The sequence below is a fragment of the Carassius gibelio genome, chromosome B3 (assembly GCF_023724105.1).
Source record: "Carassius gibelio isolate Cgi1373 ecotype wild population from Czech Republic chromosome B3, carGib1.2-hapl.c, whole genome shotgun sequence".
Classification (NCBI taxonomy): Eukaryota; Metazoa; Chordata; class Actinopteri; order Cypriniformes; family Cyprinidae; genus Carassius; species Carassius gibelio.
Genome location: NC_068398.1, coordinates 32,192,270 through 32,208,606, shown reverse-complemented (window position 1 = coordinate 32,208,606; position 16,337 = coordinate 32,192,270). Strand labels below are relative to the sequence as shown.

General features: G+C 43.8%; 1 protein-coding gene across 3 annotated transcripts in view; it reads right to left on the bottom strand.

The window, feature by feature from the left end:
- The window catches only part of LOC127953121 (NACHT, LRR and PYD domains-containing protein 3), a 53,050-nt gene extending 36,729 nt beyond the window's left edge, over nt 1-16,321 (bottom strand). The window contains exons 1-3 of one of the 3 annotated variants that reach the window (XM_052552061.1): nt 16,221-16,302; nt 14,771-14,945; nt 6,539-7,286 (exon numbers count right to left, since the gene is read on the bottom strand). In XM_052552061.1, coding sequence (XP_052408021.1) covers nt 6,539-7,230 — 692 coding nt within the window. In that variant the 5' untranslated portion in view covers nt 7,231-7,286; nt 14,771-14,945; nt 16,221-16,302. Of the gene's footprint in view, nt 1-6,538; nt 7,287-14,770; nt 14,946-16,220 lie in introns of all 3 variants that reach the window. The other 2 variants (XM_052552059.1, XM_052552060.1) reach the window with 2 other exon arrangements.
- Nucleotides 16,322-16,337: the final 16 nt, after the last annotated feature.

Below are 16,337 nucleotides of genomic sequence, written 5' to 3'. Positions count from 1 at the left end.
TAAGTCCCCGGTCTGTCTAGGTGTTGCAGAACATAATGCAGTCCAATGTTTACTGCATCGTCCACAGACCTGTTTGCTCTGTAGGCAAACTGAAGATGATCCAGCAAGTGGTGTCCTTCAGGTGGGCCAGCACCAGTTTTTCAAATTACTTCATGACTACAGACGTTAGAGCCACAGGCCTGTAGTCATTTAGTCCTGTAATTTTGGGTTTCTTAGGGATGGGGATGATGGTGGAACGTTTGAAGCATGAAGGGACTTCGCACAGCTCCAGCGATCTGTTGAAGATCTGTGTGAAGATGGGGGCCAGCTGGTCAGCACAGGATTTCAGACAGGCTGGTGTAACACAATCTGGGCCTGGTGCTTTTTTCCTTTTCTGCTTCCGGAAGACCTGGCGCACCGCATCCTCGCTGATCTGAATTGCAGGTGCCCCACCTGAGAGGGGGGATGCAGGAGGTGTGAATGGTGAGAGTGCTTGATTGGAGAGGTGTTCAGGATGGGTTGCAGGAGCTGTTAATGGTGTGAATGGTTGTTTGGAGAGGCATTTGGGGCTGGTTGCAGGAGTTGTGAAGGGTGTGAATGGTTGTGTGGGGAGGCGTTCAGGGCAGGTGATGGGTGTTCTTTCAAACCTGCAGTAAAACTCGTTCAGATCGTCTGCCAGTCGTTGATTCTCTACAGTGCTAGGGGGTGGTGTCTTGTAATTGGTGATCTTCTTTAGACTTTTCCACACTAATGTGGAGTCGTTGGAAGTGAACTGAGTCCTTATTTTTTCAGAATAATTCCTCTTTGCCACTTTGATCTCCTTTTCCAATGTGTATTAAGCTTGTTTATACAAGACATTGTCCCCCTTCACGTAAGCATCTTCTTTGGCCTGACGGAGCTGTCTTAGTTTTGCAGTGAACCATGGTTTGTCATTATTGTAAATTAGTTGAGTCTTTGTAGGAATACACATATCCTCACAGAAACTGATATATGAGGTTACGGTCTCTGTGAGTTCGACCAGATCGGTGGTAGCAGCTTCAAAAACACTCCAATCAGTGAGGTCAAAAAAAGATTGTAAATCATGCTCTGCTTCATTAGTCCATCTTTTTACAGTCCTTGATACAGGTTTAGCTGATTTTAGTTTCTGCCTGTAGGACGGTATAAGATGAACCAGAAGGTGATCAGAACGTCCCAAAGCTGCTCGTGGAACAGAGTAAAATGCATCCTTTATTGTGGTGTAACAGTGATCCAATATATTACTGTCTCTTGTGGGACAAGTAACATGCTGTCTGTATTTTGGCAGGGACAATCTGTCATGGGACAGATTGGCTTTATTATAGTCCCCGAGAATGATTAAAACAGAGTCCGGGTGTTGTTGTTCTGTCTCTGTAATCTGATCAGCGAGTTTCTGTAAAGCTGAGCTCACATGCGCTTGCGGAGGGATGTAAACACTGACCAGAATGAACGAGTGAAACTCCCGCGGCGAATAGAACGGCTTGCAGTTAATGAAGAGTGTTTCGAGATTTGAACAGCACGTCTTCTTTAACACAGTTACATCTGTACACCACCGTTCATTGATGTAAAAGCATGTCCCGCCGCCGCGCGATTTCCCCGTTGATTCTGCGTCTCGATCCGCTCTAAACAGCTGAAAGTCCAGCAGATGGAGCGCGCTGTCCGGTATGGCGTCATTCAGCCAGGTTTCCATGAAACACAGAGCAGCAGAGTGTGCAAAATCCTTATTTGTCCGAGAAAGCAGAAGGAGTTCGTTCGTTTTGTTGGGTAGAGAGTGGAGATTTGCCAGATGGATGCTAGCAACGGCGTTCGAAATCCGCGCTTCCTGAGTCTGACGAGCGCTCCCGCTCGCTTCCCCCGTCTGCGCATCCTGAAGCGACTGATCAGCGCCGCCGCTCCTCCGATAACAATGTTCACTAAAACGTCTGAATAATTGAAATCCGGAAAAACATCTTGTGGTGCATTCTGCCGAATGTTCAGCAGTTCATCCCTGGTGAAACTGATGGCAGGAATATAACTAAAGACAGGACAAACTAACAAAAACATATGCAAAGCTCGTCACGGAGGCAGCCATCCTGTATCGGCGCTCAGTGTTCGTCTTCATTTCTCTCTTCACAGCAGTTCAGTCAGTGTACTTTTTGAGTAAATTAATTACTCCGGGATATTGGTTTATTTTAACTCAGACGGAGTGACTGCCACATTAAAAAAGTTAACAGCTTAATGGTCAGCTGACTGAAGTTATCAAGTACAATGCTGTTTACAGATTTACCGGACTTGCTCGTCGCGGACATCACACTCCCGAGACGAATGCACAAAGTCTGAACAACCGAGGAGGATGCACGTCCAAAATCAGCGTACTTTGTATTGAGAAATGCGCGCAGAGCTACTTCACCAGTCTATTTGCCTAATCTTCCCGGTACTTTACACTGCGGTGGAAACGCAGAAAGCAACTGGTCTGAGGGGAAGAAAGTTCCTGGTACAAATGTTCCGGGTTTTCGTTGAAAAACACAGCAGATGTGTACGTCTTGCTCTACTGGGGGTACTCCAGGGATGGCCTACCAGGCCTTGGCCCATGTTGCAAGATGTTGGATTTGTGAGTGAAGCAAAGCAAGTGAGCAGTTTGTCTCAGTGAGCACAGCCTGAGCATGGGCGTGGCCCAAGCAATCGGTGCACTCAAATTTGAAGCTGTTAGCTGTCAGAAATATGAAATCATTGGTGACAGCATTCTACAAAATGAGAGACGCTGATCCATGTGTAAAACACACTGGCAGATCAAATAGCTGTGTGGAGAGTAAAGCACAAAGAAGCTCTGTTGGTGTGAAATCATTCAAGCCTGATCATCTAAACCAATGAGTTTGCGGTTTTGTTTCTCCGAGGAAACTGGGAGGGAAGAAATGCAAGAGCAGGGGAGGTAGGGACTTGCAATGTCATAATGAAAGCAGCCGGACCCAGTGTCTCAGCGACGCACACACAAATGCGTAGCTCCGATTCTCATAAAGCTCATAAAATCACTCACGCCTCATTGCTCATCCCACAAGATTACTGTTTCTTCCTCCAAGGTAACTAGGAGGGGGAAAAACATGATATTGGAAGAGGCAGGACCACCTTCATTAAGAAAGGAATCTGTGAGCGAAGCAGGGACAAATTCAGGCTTTCAGGTGAAAGCAGCCTCAGCGACACGCACTCAAATGTGAAGTATTGTCAGAAATAGAGAGGTGACAGTAAGGATGGGCGGTATATAGAGTTTGTATGATATATCAATATTTTCTTTATAAGTGATTCAATATGAGGCAGTGCTGTTTATATTGATATACAGTGATACAAGTGCATATTAAAACATAGCGGAGGACACAAACTGAGCTGCTGTAAAAAAACAAAAGGGCATAATCCAATTTGTTCTAAACATGTGATAAGCTTCATAATAATGCCTTTAAAAACTGATAAGACATATTATAGTTCAAAGTTTTTAGCATGTCATATGCTCTGACAGAAAGGCTGTGTGTGCCACTGACAGAGACTCTAAGCTACTCACGCTGTTTAGTGTGTTTGAGTGTGCTGTCTTCCTTAAAACATAACTTGCATTTCACTGGTATATTCTCTGTCTGCAGATGTTAGAAAGTCATGGAAATATTTCCATTTTGCTGTCAGGAATGCATGAGCCTTCTGCTTTGCGATTCTTCGCTAAACTTCATCGACTTTCACAGACTTTGCTAAACTTTGAACGAGCACTGCTGCATTGCATGCATGCCAAACAGACAGATCTCAATTAAATACTGCAATACTCAATTAAATTTTAAACATACAAGTAAGTCTATGTTATGATAGCACTGACTGTAAAGTGACTCTAATGGGGTAATCAAAATAACCTAATCAGATCGGCCATGAGATCTCTTACACTCGGTTAGTCAGCTCTGTAGCTCTGCAGGAACTTTTGCTGAGAGACGAGACATGGGAGAATGGGGCTGCCTTCATTGAAGAAGGCGGGCTGCGAGCAGAGAAGAGCGAGACTCTTCTCAGTAAGTGTGCAGTCTCTGTGTGAGGGCTGCCCAGATAGGCGATGCACTCACTTCTGCATTGTGCAGGGTTGACATTTGCAACAATGTCGCTAGGAAAATAGCTATTTTCTAAATTACCTCTTAGAATAAGTTATTTTAGGCTTGCCGGAGAAGAAATCTGAGGATCCTATGCCAGAATGCCATTTATATAGCCAGCCTTTGGCGGGTTTCATGGCCATAGGCTCGTGCAGCTCCGCTGACTCACCATTGGTTTGTTTTATTACAACTGTACAAACCAATGGCCATGCAGTTACACTATGTTATTGAAAAGGCTTCAAAATTGGAGAAAAAGGAGATTTCCCCCATAGCGTCGTTGTGACACAGTATGAGTGAAGTATCGAAAGGGAAACCGCTTTGGCAAGTAAAAGAAATGGTGTTATTCACCAGTTTGTGTGAGAAGCTGCAATTTAGTTACATCATATATAGTCTGACACTCTGTTTGTTTCAGTGTGAAACATGGCACTATAATCTTATACGAGGATAATAAGATCCAGTGTTTTCAGAATCTCTAAGTATCTCCACATGAACTTCAGCTGGGTCTGAAATCGCACACCATCTAGTGCACTACATCAGGTATCACCATAATTTGAAAGTGAATACATACTTTTAACTTAAACATACATTTTTATTTAGAATTTATTTAGATGGCAACTACTTTTTTTAATTTTTGATTTTTATTATAGCATTATTACAAAAAGAAATTTGTTAAAATGTGACAAAATGGAAGTAAACTACAAACAGTAATCAGTAATCTCAGTAATCTGGTAAATTTGTACACACTGGGTAGCATTCAAATCACATACAGCACTTTGAATATGAAATGAATACGTCATAGCAGCAAAGTGGATATAGCACAGCATAGTTTTAAATCAAGGATTAATGATTCTAAACGTTTTTAGATGTTTTTAAACCCTTTTAAACAACTTCAGCATTTCTAGACTGCAGCCACCTTCACTTCAAACTGGTAGTACATCATTTCAGTGTCACTCACACAATGATAGGTGTAATGCCACTTAAAGGAAAATAATAATAAAAGGCTTTTGTTTTGGGTTTTAACAATATATTGTAATATGTTTATCTTTGTAACTGTAGTGGCGCGCTACTGCGCATGTCACGAATCAGGAAGTTTATCGCTATGCGATAGTCAATCGCAACAGCCTGCAATCACCTGTTTTTCCAGCGATCGCATTTTTCCTTTCCCTTTGCTAAAGCAACGTCTGTGAATATTTCTTATCATGCGATATTAGGATAATGTCTATTTTTATCTTTGTGAGACTATTGAGAAGGCTAAGTTTGCTTTATGTTATTACTGCTGATTGTTTACAAGCTTGTTTGCATTTATCATATAGATCACCGCTGTGTAGATAATCCATTCTGTTTCTCTATATTTGGATCTAATATTAATATACATCTCATTTGCTTTGTATTACAATTTCACAATATTCCCAGTAAATTTTATGGAGATTAATCATCTGTGTCCTGGAGTTTTCTTGGGAGTGTTTAAGCTGAATGGAGCGTAGTCCATGACAATAGGACTGTCTGATGTATAATTCAAAACATTTGTAACCCCTCCAAAAACTCAGAAATTCTTATGTATTTCAACATCAGACAATCCTGAAATTGTGTGAGTGACACTATGAAGAGGATTACAGTACTATTAATGGTTTGTTCAAATTGATATTTCTTTTTATACCAGGTGTGAGTTTCTAGATAAAAAAAATTAATGATTTTTTTTATTTTTATAAATCATCAGAGAGTTATTTTGGACAATCACATTATTAGGCATACTTTTTTGTATTTTTTACTATTTTATATTTAAATACTTTATGTCGTTATTTATTAATATTATTCATTAATTATTGACCGATTTACTGAAAAAAATGAATGAGAAATCCAGTTCATTTGAAAATCACTTATACTTTTAAATTAGTTTTTACACTAGTTATTACCATAATGGCTAATTTATTCGTTTACCACAAAACACCTTGGGGGCTAGAATGGCCAGGTTTGACCACAGTGTGTCATGTAAGTTTGCATGGGACGACCATTACACTCATTATTTTGCAGTCTATAAATGCACACCTTAGATGACTTCACAGCTCAATTCAACAAAGTTGACCAAGTTAGTGAAATTAAACATTTATTAAATATTCAAAGACTTTTTAAATGAAATTTGTATTTGCTGAATGCTGATAAGAAATGACGAAGTATTTTTGCAAGCACTATAATAGTTTTTCATATAGCCTTTACTTTGAAAAGTTGAAATGTTAAACAGTAAACTAATGAAGATGCCTGCCTTCTCAGCACTGTCATAAAAGTCTTGCTTCCATCATATCAGCCACAAAAAATAAAAAAATACATAAACAAATAAATACATATTATTAACATTATTATTATTATTATTGAATTCTCAATTTAATATTCATTGAAAATAACCACAGTAAGTGAATCATCATGTTAAATTCATATTCATCTAATGTCATGATACTCACACAGAGTCAGAGGTCACAGAAGATCCATCACTGAGATCAGGAGGCCGATTCATGGAGTTGTTACTCTTCATAGACACACAGCTTATTCCTGAAGATGATGCTCTCTGAGCGTCAACTTCACTGAGATCAGGAGGCCGATTCATGGAGTTGTTACTCTTCATAGACACACAGCTGAATCCTGAAGATGATGCTCTCTGAGTGTGAACATCACTGAGATCAGGAGGCCGATTCATGGAGTTGTTACTCTTCATAGACACACAGCTTAATCCTGAAGATGATGCTCTCTGAGCGTCAACTTCACTGAGATCAGGAGGCCGATTCATGGAGTTGTTGCTCTTCATAGACACACAGCTTAATCCTGAAGATGATGCTCTCTGAGCGTCAACTTCACTGAGATCAGGAGGCCGATTCATGGAGTTGTTGCTCTTCATAGACACACAGCTGAATCCTGAAGATGATGCTCTCTGAGTGTGAACATCACTGAGATCAGGAGGCCGATTCATGGAGTTGTTGCTCTTCATAGACACACAGCTGAATCCTGAAGATGATGCTCTCTGAGCGTCAACTTCACTGAGATCAGGAGGCCGATTCATGGAGTTGTTACTCTTCATAGACACACAGCTTAATCCTGAAGATGATGCTCTCTGAGCGTCAACAGGAGCCTCCTGCTCTCTCTCAGCATACACACTCATTTCACAGGCTGTTTTTCTGTTTCTCTTCCTCCTCGATGAGAGACTGGATTTCAGGCCTGAATGTAAAAACAGAGAAAATACACTGTATGTGAACACAACTGACTTGTAGTAAAAAAAGTAACCAAAGTGGCCAATAATGCTAAATGATTTCTTTATTTAGTGGCAGTGCACCACGAACATATATGTTTACTCACCGATAAGTAATGAAGTAAGGAGTAACAAACCTAATGACTGAGCCAGTCCACTACATGAAACACTTAACCACTGGCAAGTCATGACTAGACAAATTATGCCAAACAAACAATTAATGCAGTATTTGATTATATTGTCCACCAGCGCTCCCATCCCACCAAAGACAACACTGAGGACAAAAGCAGTGATTTTAATAAATTTTTAAAACATTAAAGGTTTGTTTTATTTTTCTTTGTTTGTGTTTAATATAACAGAAAACATCCTGCTGTTGCTGTTACTGAGAAACACTGTACCATGAACAATCTCGTAAGAAGGCTTTTCCATGGATTTACTGTAGTAAAGCTAACTGCACCACTGTGGCAGAAATGTGGGATATACATGTGTCACACCCTCAGCTCGTTCCCTCAGCCCCAGTCACCATTGCCAGTCACCATCCACTCAATCTCCCATGCACCGCCCACGTGAACCGTCACCTGAATACTAATTACCTGCACCTGCACCAGCAATCACCACACCTTTAAATACTCACCTCACTCACTCACTCACCGGCTGGAATCAAGATTGCATGGACACTCTTAGTGGATCTTCTGCCTGCTCCTTGTGGACCGTATTGTGACTCTGTGGAGATTCAGACACAGCGATTAAGGGAAGTGACTCTTTGTTGTCTGGCCTAGCTTTGTGCTTGAACTTACCTATTGATCAGTGCTTGAAGATTCACCGTCTGTGACCACACTTACCTGCTCTGTTGAAGTCCTATGTTAATAAAGCTTCACGAAAATACTTACCCGTCTTCTCCTCTCCTTGTGTGGATGTGACAGGATTCCAGCCCTTAAAAACAGAACTTCATATCTCCCATGGATGTCAACGCTGCAGCTCAGGGAGCGGCACCGGACCCGTTCACCGAAATGGTGACTGCCCTCCGCCAAGTACTACAGTCAGTTTCACCACCCACCGAAACTGGTGCTTCCTCCACCAACAGCACGCCCCTTGCATGTCCCACGTGCTATGCGGGTGAACCGAGTGGCTGCAGTGGGTTTATTCTGCAGTGCTCACTGTTCGTCAACGCAAATACCAGTAAATTCCCCAATGAGGCCACCAAAGTCGCCTTTGTGATCTCGCTCCTCACCGGACGAGCGCTACAATGGGCAGAGGCTCTTTGGAGCTCCCAGAGTCCAGTTCTATCCTCATTCGACGCCTTCGTCGCCCACCTCCAGGAAGTGTTCGGGGTGGCTCTAACTCCTCTTTCAACCCATGATGAACTCTTAAATCTCCGCCAGGGAGCCGCTGAAATACACAACTACACTCTCCGTTTCCGGACATTAGCCGCCACCAGTGGTTGGAACCAAACTGCCCTACTAGCTGCATACCGTAAAGGTTTAAAACCCCAGATCAGAAAGCAAATGGTCATTTACGACGATAATGTCAGTCTAGAGACATTCATTAGAAAAACTATAAATGTTGCTCAGCACCTCTCGGCTTGTGCCTCCCCGGCTTCATATACCATCTCTCCATCGGCCAGAACGCCCTCGCCCCAACGAGATCAGGAGGAACCCATGATCACCGACTCCTACCGCCTAAATGCCTCTGAACGGAGACGCCGCATCCAGGAGCGGCTGTGTTTATACTGTGGCGAGGCCACACACCTGATCCACGCCTGCCCGGTCCGTCCGCCTCGCCCAATGGTGAGTACAGTTTCAATTACCCCATCTGTATCTCACATACCTCATATCAAAGCCCAGATAACAATTAACTCACGTAATCTTTCCATCCATGTCCTGGTGGATTCCGGAGCCGCAAGCAACTTCATCTCATCTCACTTCGTAACCAAGCACCGTATACCCATCATCCAGAATGAGACCACTTACCGTATCACTACCATCCAAGGATCACCATTAGGCGGTGGCAAAATAACTAGAAGGACACACGAGCTACAACTCGTTCTGCCCCACGGACACCGGGAACAACTGGCCCTCCTCGTACTTCCTCGCGCTACCGTGGACGTCGTCCTGGGTAGGCCGTGGCTGGCCCAACATAACCCACAAATCAATTGGAGCACAGGGGAGATCCAGGCATGGGACCCGGGATGCCAGAGTCACATTCACCGTTCACCAGTCCAGAGTTCACAGTCTGCGCCACCGCACCTTCAATTGCACTCCACCTCCATAGGAAGACCTGCCCTTTACTCCTCCTACTCCGATGTGTTCAGCAAGGAACAAGCCACCCGATTACCGCCACATCGGCCCTGGGACTGTTGTATCGACCTGCTGCCAGGTGCCAAGCTACCACATGGGAAAATATATCCACTCTCCCGTCCTGAGCAGGTGGCGATGGAGGAATACATCCAGGAGGCTCTCGATCAGGGGTTCATCAGACCATCCACATCTCCAGCTGCATCCAGTTTCTTCTTCGTCCCCAAAAAGGATGGCGGACTTCGACCATGCATCGACTATCGGGTGCTAAATGACGCCACCGTCAAGTTCGCCTACCCGTTACCACTCGTTCCGGCGGCTCTGGAGGAACTGCGCGAAGCCAAGGTGTTCACCAAACTCGACCTCCGCAGTGCCTACAATCTGATCCGTATCCGAGAGGGAGACGAGTGGAAGACTGCCTTCATCACCCCTGCCGGGCACTACGAATATCAGGTTATGCCCTATGGGCTTGCTAACAGTCCATCCATCTTCCAGAGTTTCATGAACGAAATATTCCGTGATTATCTCCACCAATTCGTCATTGTCTACATAGACGATATCCTGATCTACTCCCGGAACATAGAAGAACACCAAACCCATGTCCGCCACGTCTTACAACGACTCCGAGACCACCACCTCTACCTAAAAGCTGAGAAGTGTGAGTTTCACTGCACTACCGTCTCCTTCCTCGGATATGTGATCTCTGCGGAGGGAGTTCAGATGGAGTCAGCCAAGGTAGATGCTGTGGCCAACTGGGCGGAGCCCACAACGGTGAAAGAACTCCAGCGTTTCCTTGGCTTTGCCAATTTCTACCGGCGCTTTATCAAGAACTACAGCCTGCACTCGGCTCCTCTAACATCCCTCCTAAAAGGAGGTCAGCGCCAGCTGCACTGGACACCCCAAGCTCGAGAGGCCTTCAGCCATCTTAAACACCTCTTCACCTCAGCACCCATTCTTCGACATCCTGACCCGTCCAAGCCTTTCGTCGTAGAGGTTGATGCGGCCAATCACGGCATTGGAGCCGTGTTATCCCAAACGTCTGGTGAACCTTGCTCACTCCATCCGTGTGCGTACTTCTCTAAGAAACTCTCTCCTGCCGAATGCAATTATGGAATCGGAGACCGTGAGTTGTTGGCCATTAAACTCGCCCTTGAGGAGTGGCGGCACTGGCTAGAGGGAGCTCAGTTTCCATTCACTGTTGTCACCGACCACAAAAAACTCCAATATCTGCAGAACGCCAAAAGACTCAATGCTCGTCAGGCTCATTGGTCACTCTTCTTTGCTCGCTTTAATTTTCAGATCACGTATCAGCCCGGTCACAAGAACACTAAAGCAGATGCCCTGTCCCGTATGTACTCACCAGAACCAGACACCAACAAGCCTGATTCAATTCTACCACCCTCCGTCTTCCTCGCGCCCATCCTCTGGCAGATCGACGAGGAAATTCGAGCCGCCACCCTCGAGGAGCCTGCACCTCCGGAGGTTCCCACGGGTCTTATGTACGTGCCCACAAACCAGCGACTCCCTCTACTGGAAAGTGCGCACGCGTCACCTGGCTCAGGACACCCTGGCAGCAGGCGAACCCTCTCGCTCATCCAGCAGAAGTACTGGTGGCCCAACATGGTTCGTGACGTTACCCGGTACATCCTCGGATGCTCGGTCTGCGCCGTTACCACCACACCTCGTCAACTTCCCGTGGGTAAATTACAACCACTGCCCATTCCTCGCCGACCCTGGACCCATCTAGGGGTGGATTTCGCCACTGACCTTCCCCCCTCACGGGGGTACACTACCATTCTAGTTGTTGTAGATCGTTTTTCTAAATTCTGCAAACTAATCCCTTTAAAAGGTCTTCCCACAGCGTTCGAGACCGCCGAAGCCCTCTTCACCAACGTGTTCCGGAATTATGGCACTCCAGAGGACATTGTATCGGACAGAGGTCCTCAGTTTATCTCCAGGGTCTGGCGAGCGTTCTTCCAACTCCTCGGAACATCCGTCAGTCTATCTTCTGGATATCATCCTCAGACCAACGGCCAGACCGAGCGGAAGATTCAAGAAATCTCACGGTACCTCCGTACTTACTGCTCCCAACACCAGGATACCTGGAGCCAGTATCTGCCGTGGGCTGAGTATGCCCAAAACTCCCTTCGCCAAACCACTACAGGCTTAACCCCTTTTCAATGTGTTTTAGGCTATCAACCGCCGCTGTTTCCCTGGTCAGGAGAAGTCTCTGAGGTGCCCGCGGTAGATCACTGGTTCCAGGAGAGCGAGAGGGTGTGGGACTCAGCTCACATCCATCTCCAACGGGCAGTTCGGAGGCATACAGAGACCGCTAACCAACGCAGATCGCCTAATCCCGTCTATCTGCCTGGAGACAAGGTTTGGCTCTCCACTCGGGATATCCGCCTCCGACTGCCCTGCAAAAAGCTGAGTCCCCGCTACATCGGGCCGTTCACCATCCATTCCCAGATAAATCCCGTCACCTACCGCCTGGACCTACCACCACGCTACCGGATTTCACCCACGTTTCACGTCTCACTGCTAAAACGTCACACTGATCCAGTTTCTCCTTCCTCCACAGAACCAGAACCGCCTCCCCCTCCAAACCAACCCGAGATCCTCGGAGACAACATCTACCAGGTCCAAGAGATCCTCGACTCCCGGCGGCGGAACGGCCACCTGGAATACCTCATAGATTGGGAGGGGTTCGGTCCCGAAGAGAGGTCGTGGATACCACGCAATGACATCCTGGATCCGGCTCTCCTCGAAGAGTTCCACCGACAACACCCGGACCGCCCGGCTCCCAGAGGTCGTGGTCGTCCCCGTCACCACTCTAGGATGCCTGGAGTCACCCGTGGGGGGGGGGGGTAGTGTCACACCCTCAGCTCGTTCCCTCAGCCCCAGTCACCATTGCCAGTCACCATCCACTCAATCTCCCATGCACCGCCCACGTGAACCGTCACCTGAATACTAATTACCTGCACCTGCACCAGCAATCACCACACCTTTAAATACTCACCTCACTCACTCACTCACCGGCTGGAATCAAGATTGCATGGACACTCTTAGTGGATCTTCTGCCTGCTCCTTGTGGACCGTATTGTGACTCTGTGGAGATTCAGACACAGCGATTAAGGGAAGTGACTCTTTGTTGTCTGGCCTAGCTTTGTGCTTGAACTTACCTATTGATCAGTGCTTGAAGATTCACCGTCTGTGACCACACTTACCTGCTCTGTTGAAGTCCTATGTTAATAAAGCTTCACGAAAATACTTACCCGTCTTCTCCTCTCCTTGTGTGGATGTGACAACATGGAGTTTTATGATGTTATTAATGTAGACATACACTCCTGAACAAAATCTTAAGACCAGGGGATGCTTGCAAATTTTACACATTTCGCACTAGTGGATCATAACCGGGTTGTAAGTGCTGCTTCAAAATGCCAAAAGAAGAAACAGGAGCAAGAGATAAAAAAATAGAGAGTTGGCAATTTATTGAAAACTGCATTTAAAGTCAAACAGGCTGTTCATCAGCTGATCAAAAGTTTAAGACCATAGCCATAAAAAGGTCAAATCTGCACAAAAATATGGCTTTCATGTCATTGTTTTTCAAGCAGTCATACTGTCAAGATCTCCTGATGGCAAAGGCAAAAAGGCTTTCTCTTTTTGAACGTGGCAGGATTGTTGAGCTGCACAAGCAAGGTCTCACACAACGCGCCATCGCTGCTGAGGTTGGACGCAGTAAGACGGTCATTTTACATTTCTTAATAAACCCTGAAAGTTATGGGACAAAAAAAGTCAAGTGGTAGACCCAAAAAGATTTCACCTGCACTGAGCCGCAGGATCCGACGGGTTGTCCATGAAGACACAGGTCGATCCTCGACCCAAATTAAGGCCCTTACTGATGCTGACTGCTGCCCAATAACCATAAGTTATCTGCTAGAGAAGGGGTTCAAGAACAAAAAAACGTCTTCAAAGGCCACGTCTCCTCCCACGACACAAACTTGCCCATTTGGAATTTGCAAGGGAACACCAAACATGAGACATTGAAAGGTGGAAGAAAGTTTTATTCTCTGACGAGAAAAAAATTAACCTGGACGGTCCTGATGGCTTCCAACGTTACTGGCATGACAAGGAGATCGCACCTGAGATGTTTTCTATGCGGCACAGTGGAGGAGGCACCATCATGATCTGGGGTGCTTTTTCCTTCAATGGGAAAATGGACCTTCAGGTTGTGCAGGGGCGTGAAACGGCGACTGGTTATGTGGATCTGTTGCAGCAGGCATCCCTCTTTTCCGAGGGGCCAGGACTTCTTCCCGGAGAATAACGTTGCTCTTTTGGACCATCCTGCGTGTTCCCCTGATCTAAATCCCATTGAGAACATTTGGGAATGGATGGCAAGGGAAGTTTACAAAAACGGATGTCAGTTCCAGACCGTGAATGTCCTTCGTGAAGCCATCTTCACCACATGGAGCAACGTTCCCACCAGCCTCCTGGAAACAGTCGCATCAAGCATGCCGAAAAGAGTGTTTGAAGTGATCAACAAGAACGGTGGGGCTACTCACTACTGAGTCCTTTTTTGACACTTTTAGTTCTGTTGTGAGTTTATTTTTGGGCTATGGTCTTAAATTTTTGATCAGCTGATGAACAGCCTGTTTGACTTTAAATGCAGTTTTCAATAAACTGCCTACTCTCTATTTTTTGTCTCATGATCCTGTTTATACTTTTGGCATTTTGAAGCAGCACTTACAACCCGGTTATGATCCACTTGTGCGAAATGTGTAAAACTTGCGATGCATCCCATGGTCTTAAGATTTTGTTCAGGAGTGTATATTAAATGTATTAAAGGAGTAATAGCTGTTATTAAGCTAAAGCATGTGTGCATTTATTTATAATAAATGTATTTAGGCTACTGTTTTCAAAGAAATACCACAAATTTTTATGAGGTGTGTGGTTTTACCCTTCGTTATCATGATCTAATCGTGTGATACAATAGATGACCAATCAATACGTTTAATAAAAGTAGAGTCCTAATAGGTGAGTTCGACTTCACGCAGCATTGCGCAAACGGTTTGCAGTCGGACATGAAGCAGTGCATGCTGGTTAGAAATGTTGTCTTGAAACGGCGCCGACGCCACATGTCACATGTGCCATCAAAGTACTGTGAGATTGTTTCTAGAGCAGCCGGCTGACTCATCCGCCGCAGTTTCTCCAGAGCAGCTGCAGGAGCGCTGATGATGACACAGCTGTTCACAATTGGCCAGATTCACCAAATGACAACGATCACGTGTGTTTCGGGTTAGTCGAAGCATTTCAGTCCCAATAATGGCAACAAATCTGTGTTTTTAGAACGGTAAAAGCTTTTAAATGTAGTCACACTGTTGTAATGAGCCTCTTTTATGATACAACACTGATAAAAGCATATATGCCCCACTGCTTTAGTATTTAAATAATATATGTCTATGCTGAACTTTATTCTTGAAAATATGGTGCTACTTATATCTAAAATATAAGCAGTATGTAAAAACCGTTTCTGTTGCTTATGAAAAAATTTCTAAAAAGTCTGTGTATTTTACAAATACTGCATTTAATTCACTTAATCTGTTGATTTCACAAACCTGTTTTACCATATCACCCGTTAAACCAAGCAAAAACTAATAAATTCATTTCTGAAGATATTTTGTTAAGGGGAAAAAAAGACTAAAAATGGAAGTATATTCATGCAAATTTTGATATAGAAAAAAAAGAAGAGTTTGAGTGACATTTGAAATTCTTTAATTTTTATCAGGCTCCTATTTGAAGGTTTCAGCAATTTCAGATTAATGGCAATGAATAGTTTATTTTTGCCATTAAACTGAAATAACTGAACATAGCATAAACATATCTTAGAAGAAAATGTAAGACTGCATTCAGAGGCTTTTGCATCTGAACTCTATTTATTATAAATCTTTTATTATAAATGTTTTGAATATTGTACCTCCGATTTGTAAAATGTTCACTTGTGTGACAAGTGATGTTTTGAGATAAACCGTTTAAAACCAGTATGTGTGTGTGTATATATATATATATATATATATATATATATATATATATATATATATATATATATATATATATATATATATATTTTTTTTTTTTTTTTTTTTTTTTTTTTTTCAAAATGAGTTTAAGGGCTTTGTGATGAAGTCACTGTATGCTTTGTATTTATTCTTTTTTTTCTGTAATATGTATGACTTATGAGTTCATGGTACATGTACTCTTAAGAGCTCATTTTTTATTATTTGTAATTATTAATCATTATTTGCAGTTTTCACAGTTGAGATATTATGGTCACCTTATTCTCTATGTTTTCAGTGATGGCATGGATTTCTTTCTGCAGGTATACAATAATAAAATGAGTTTAACTTTCTCAAAATTAATTTGACTCTTTCACATTATGGTTATTAAAGGAATTATGATTGCGGAAACACAGCCTAGGCCTTGTTCTTCTGTCTGCCATGAAGTCGCTCTCGAGAATTCAAACAAATTTAACGTTTTTGAGTTCGACCTAATGTTTAGACACAAAAAGGTCCTTATTGATATTACAGCTACGAAATATTTTAATTAACTTACCGTAACATGCAAAATCACTTTTCAATCATCCGAAATGGCGTCTAGACATCTGATCGTAGAAAGTAAAGCATCTGATTCCGATCGCTTCCGGTTTCTTTTTGTGAGTCACGTGAGTTC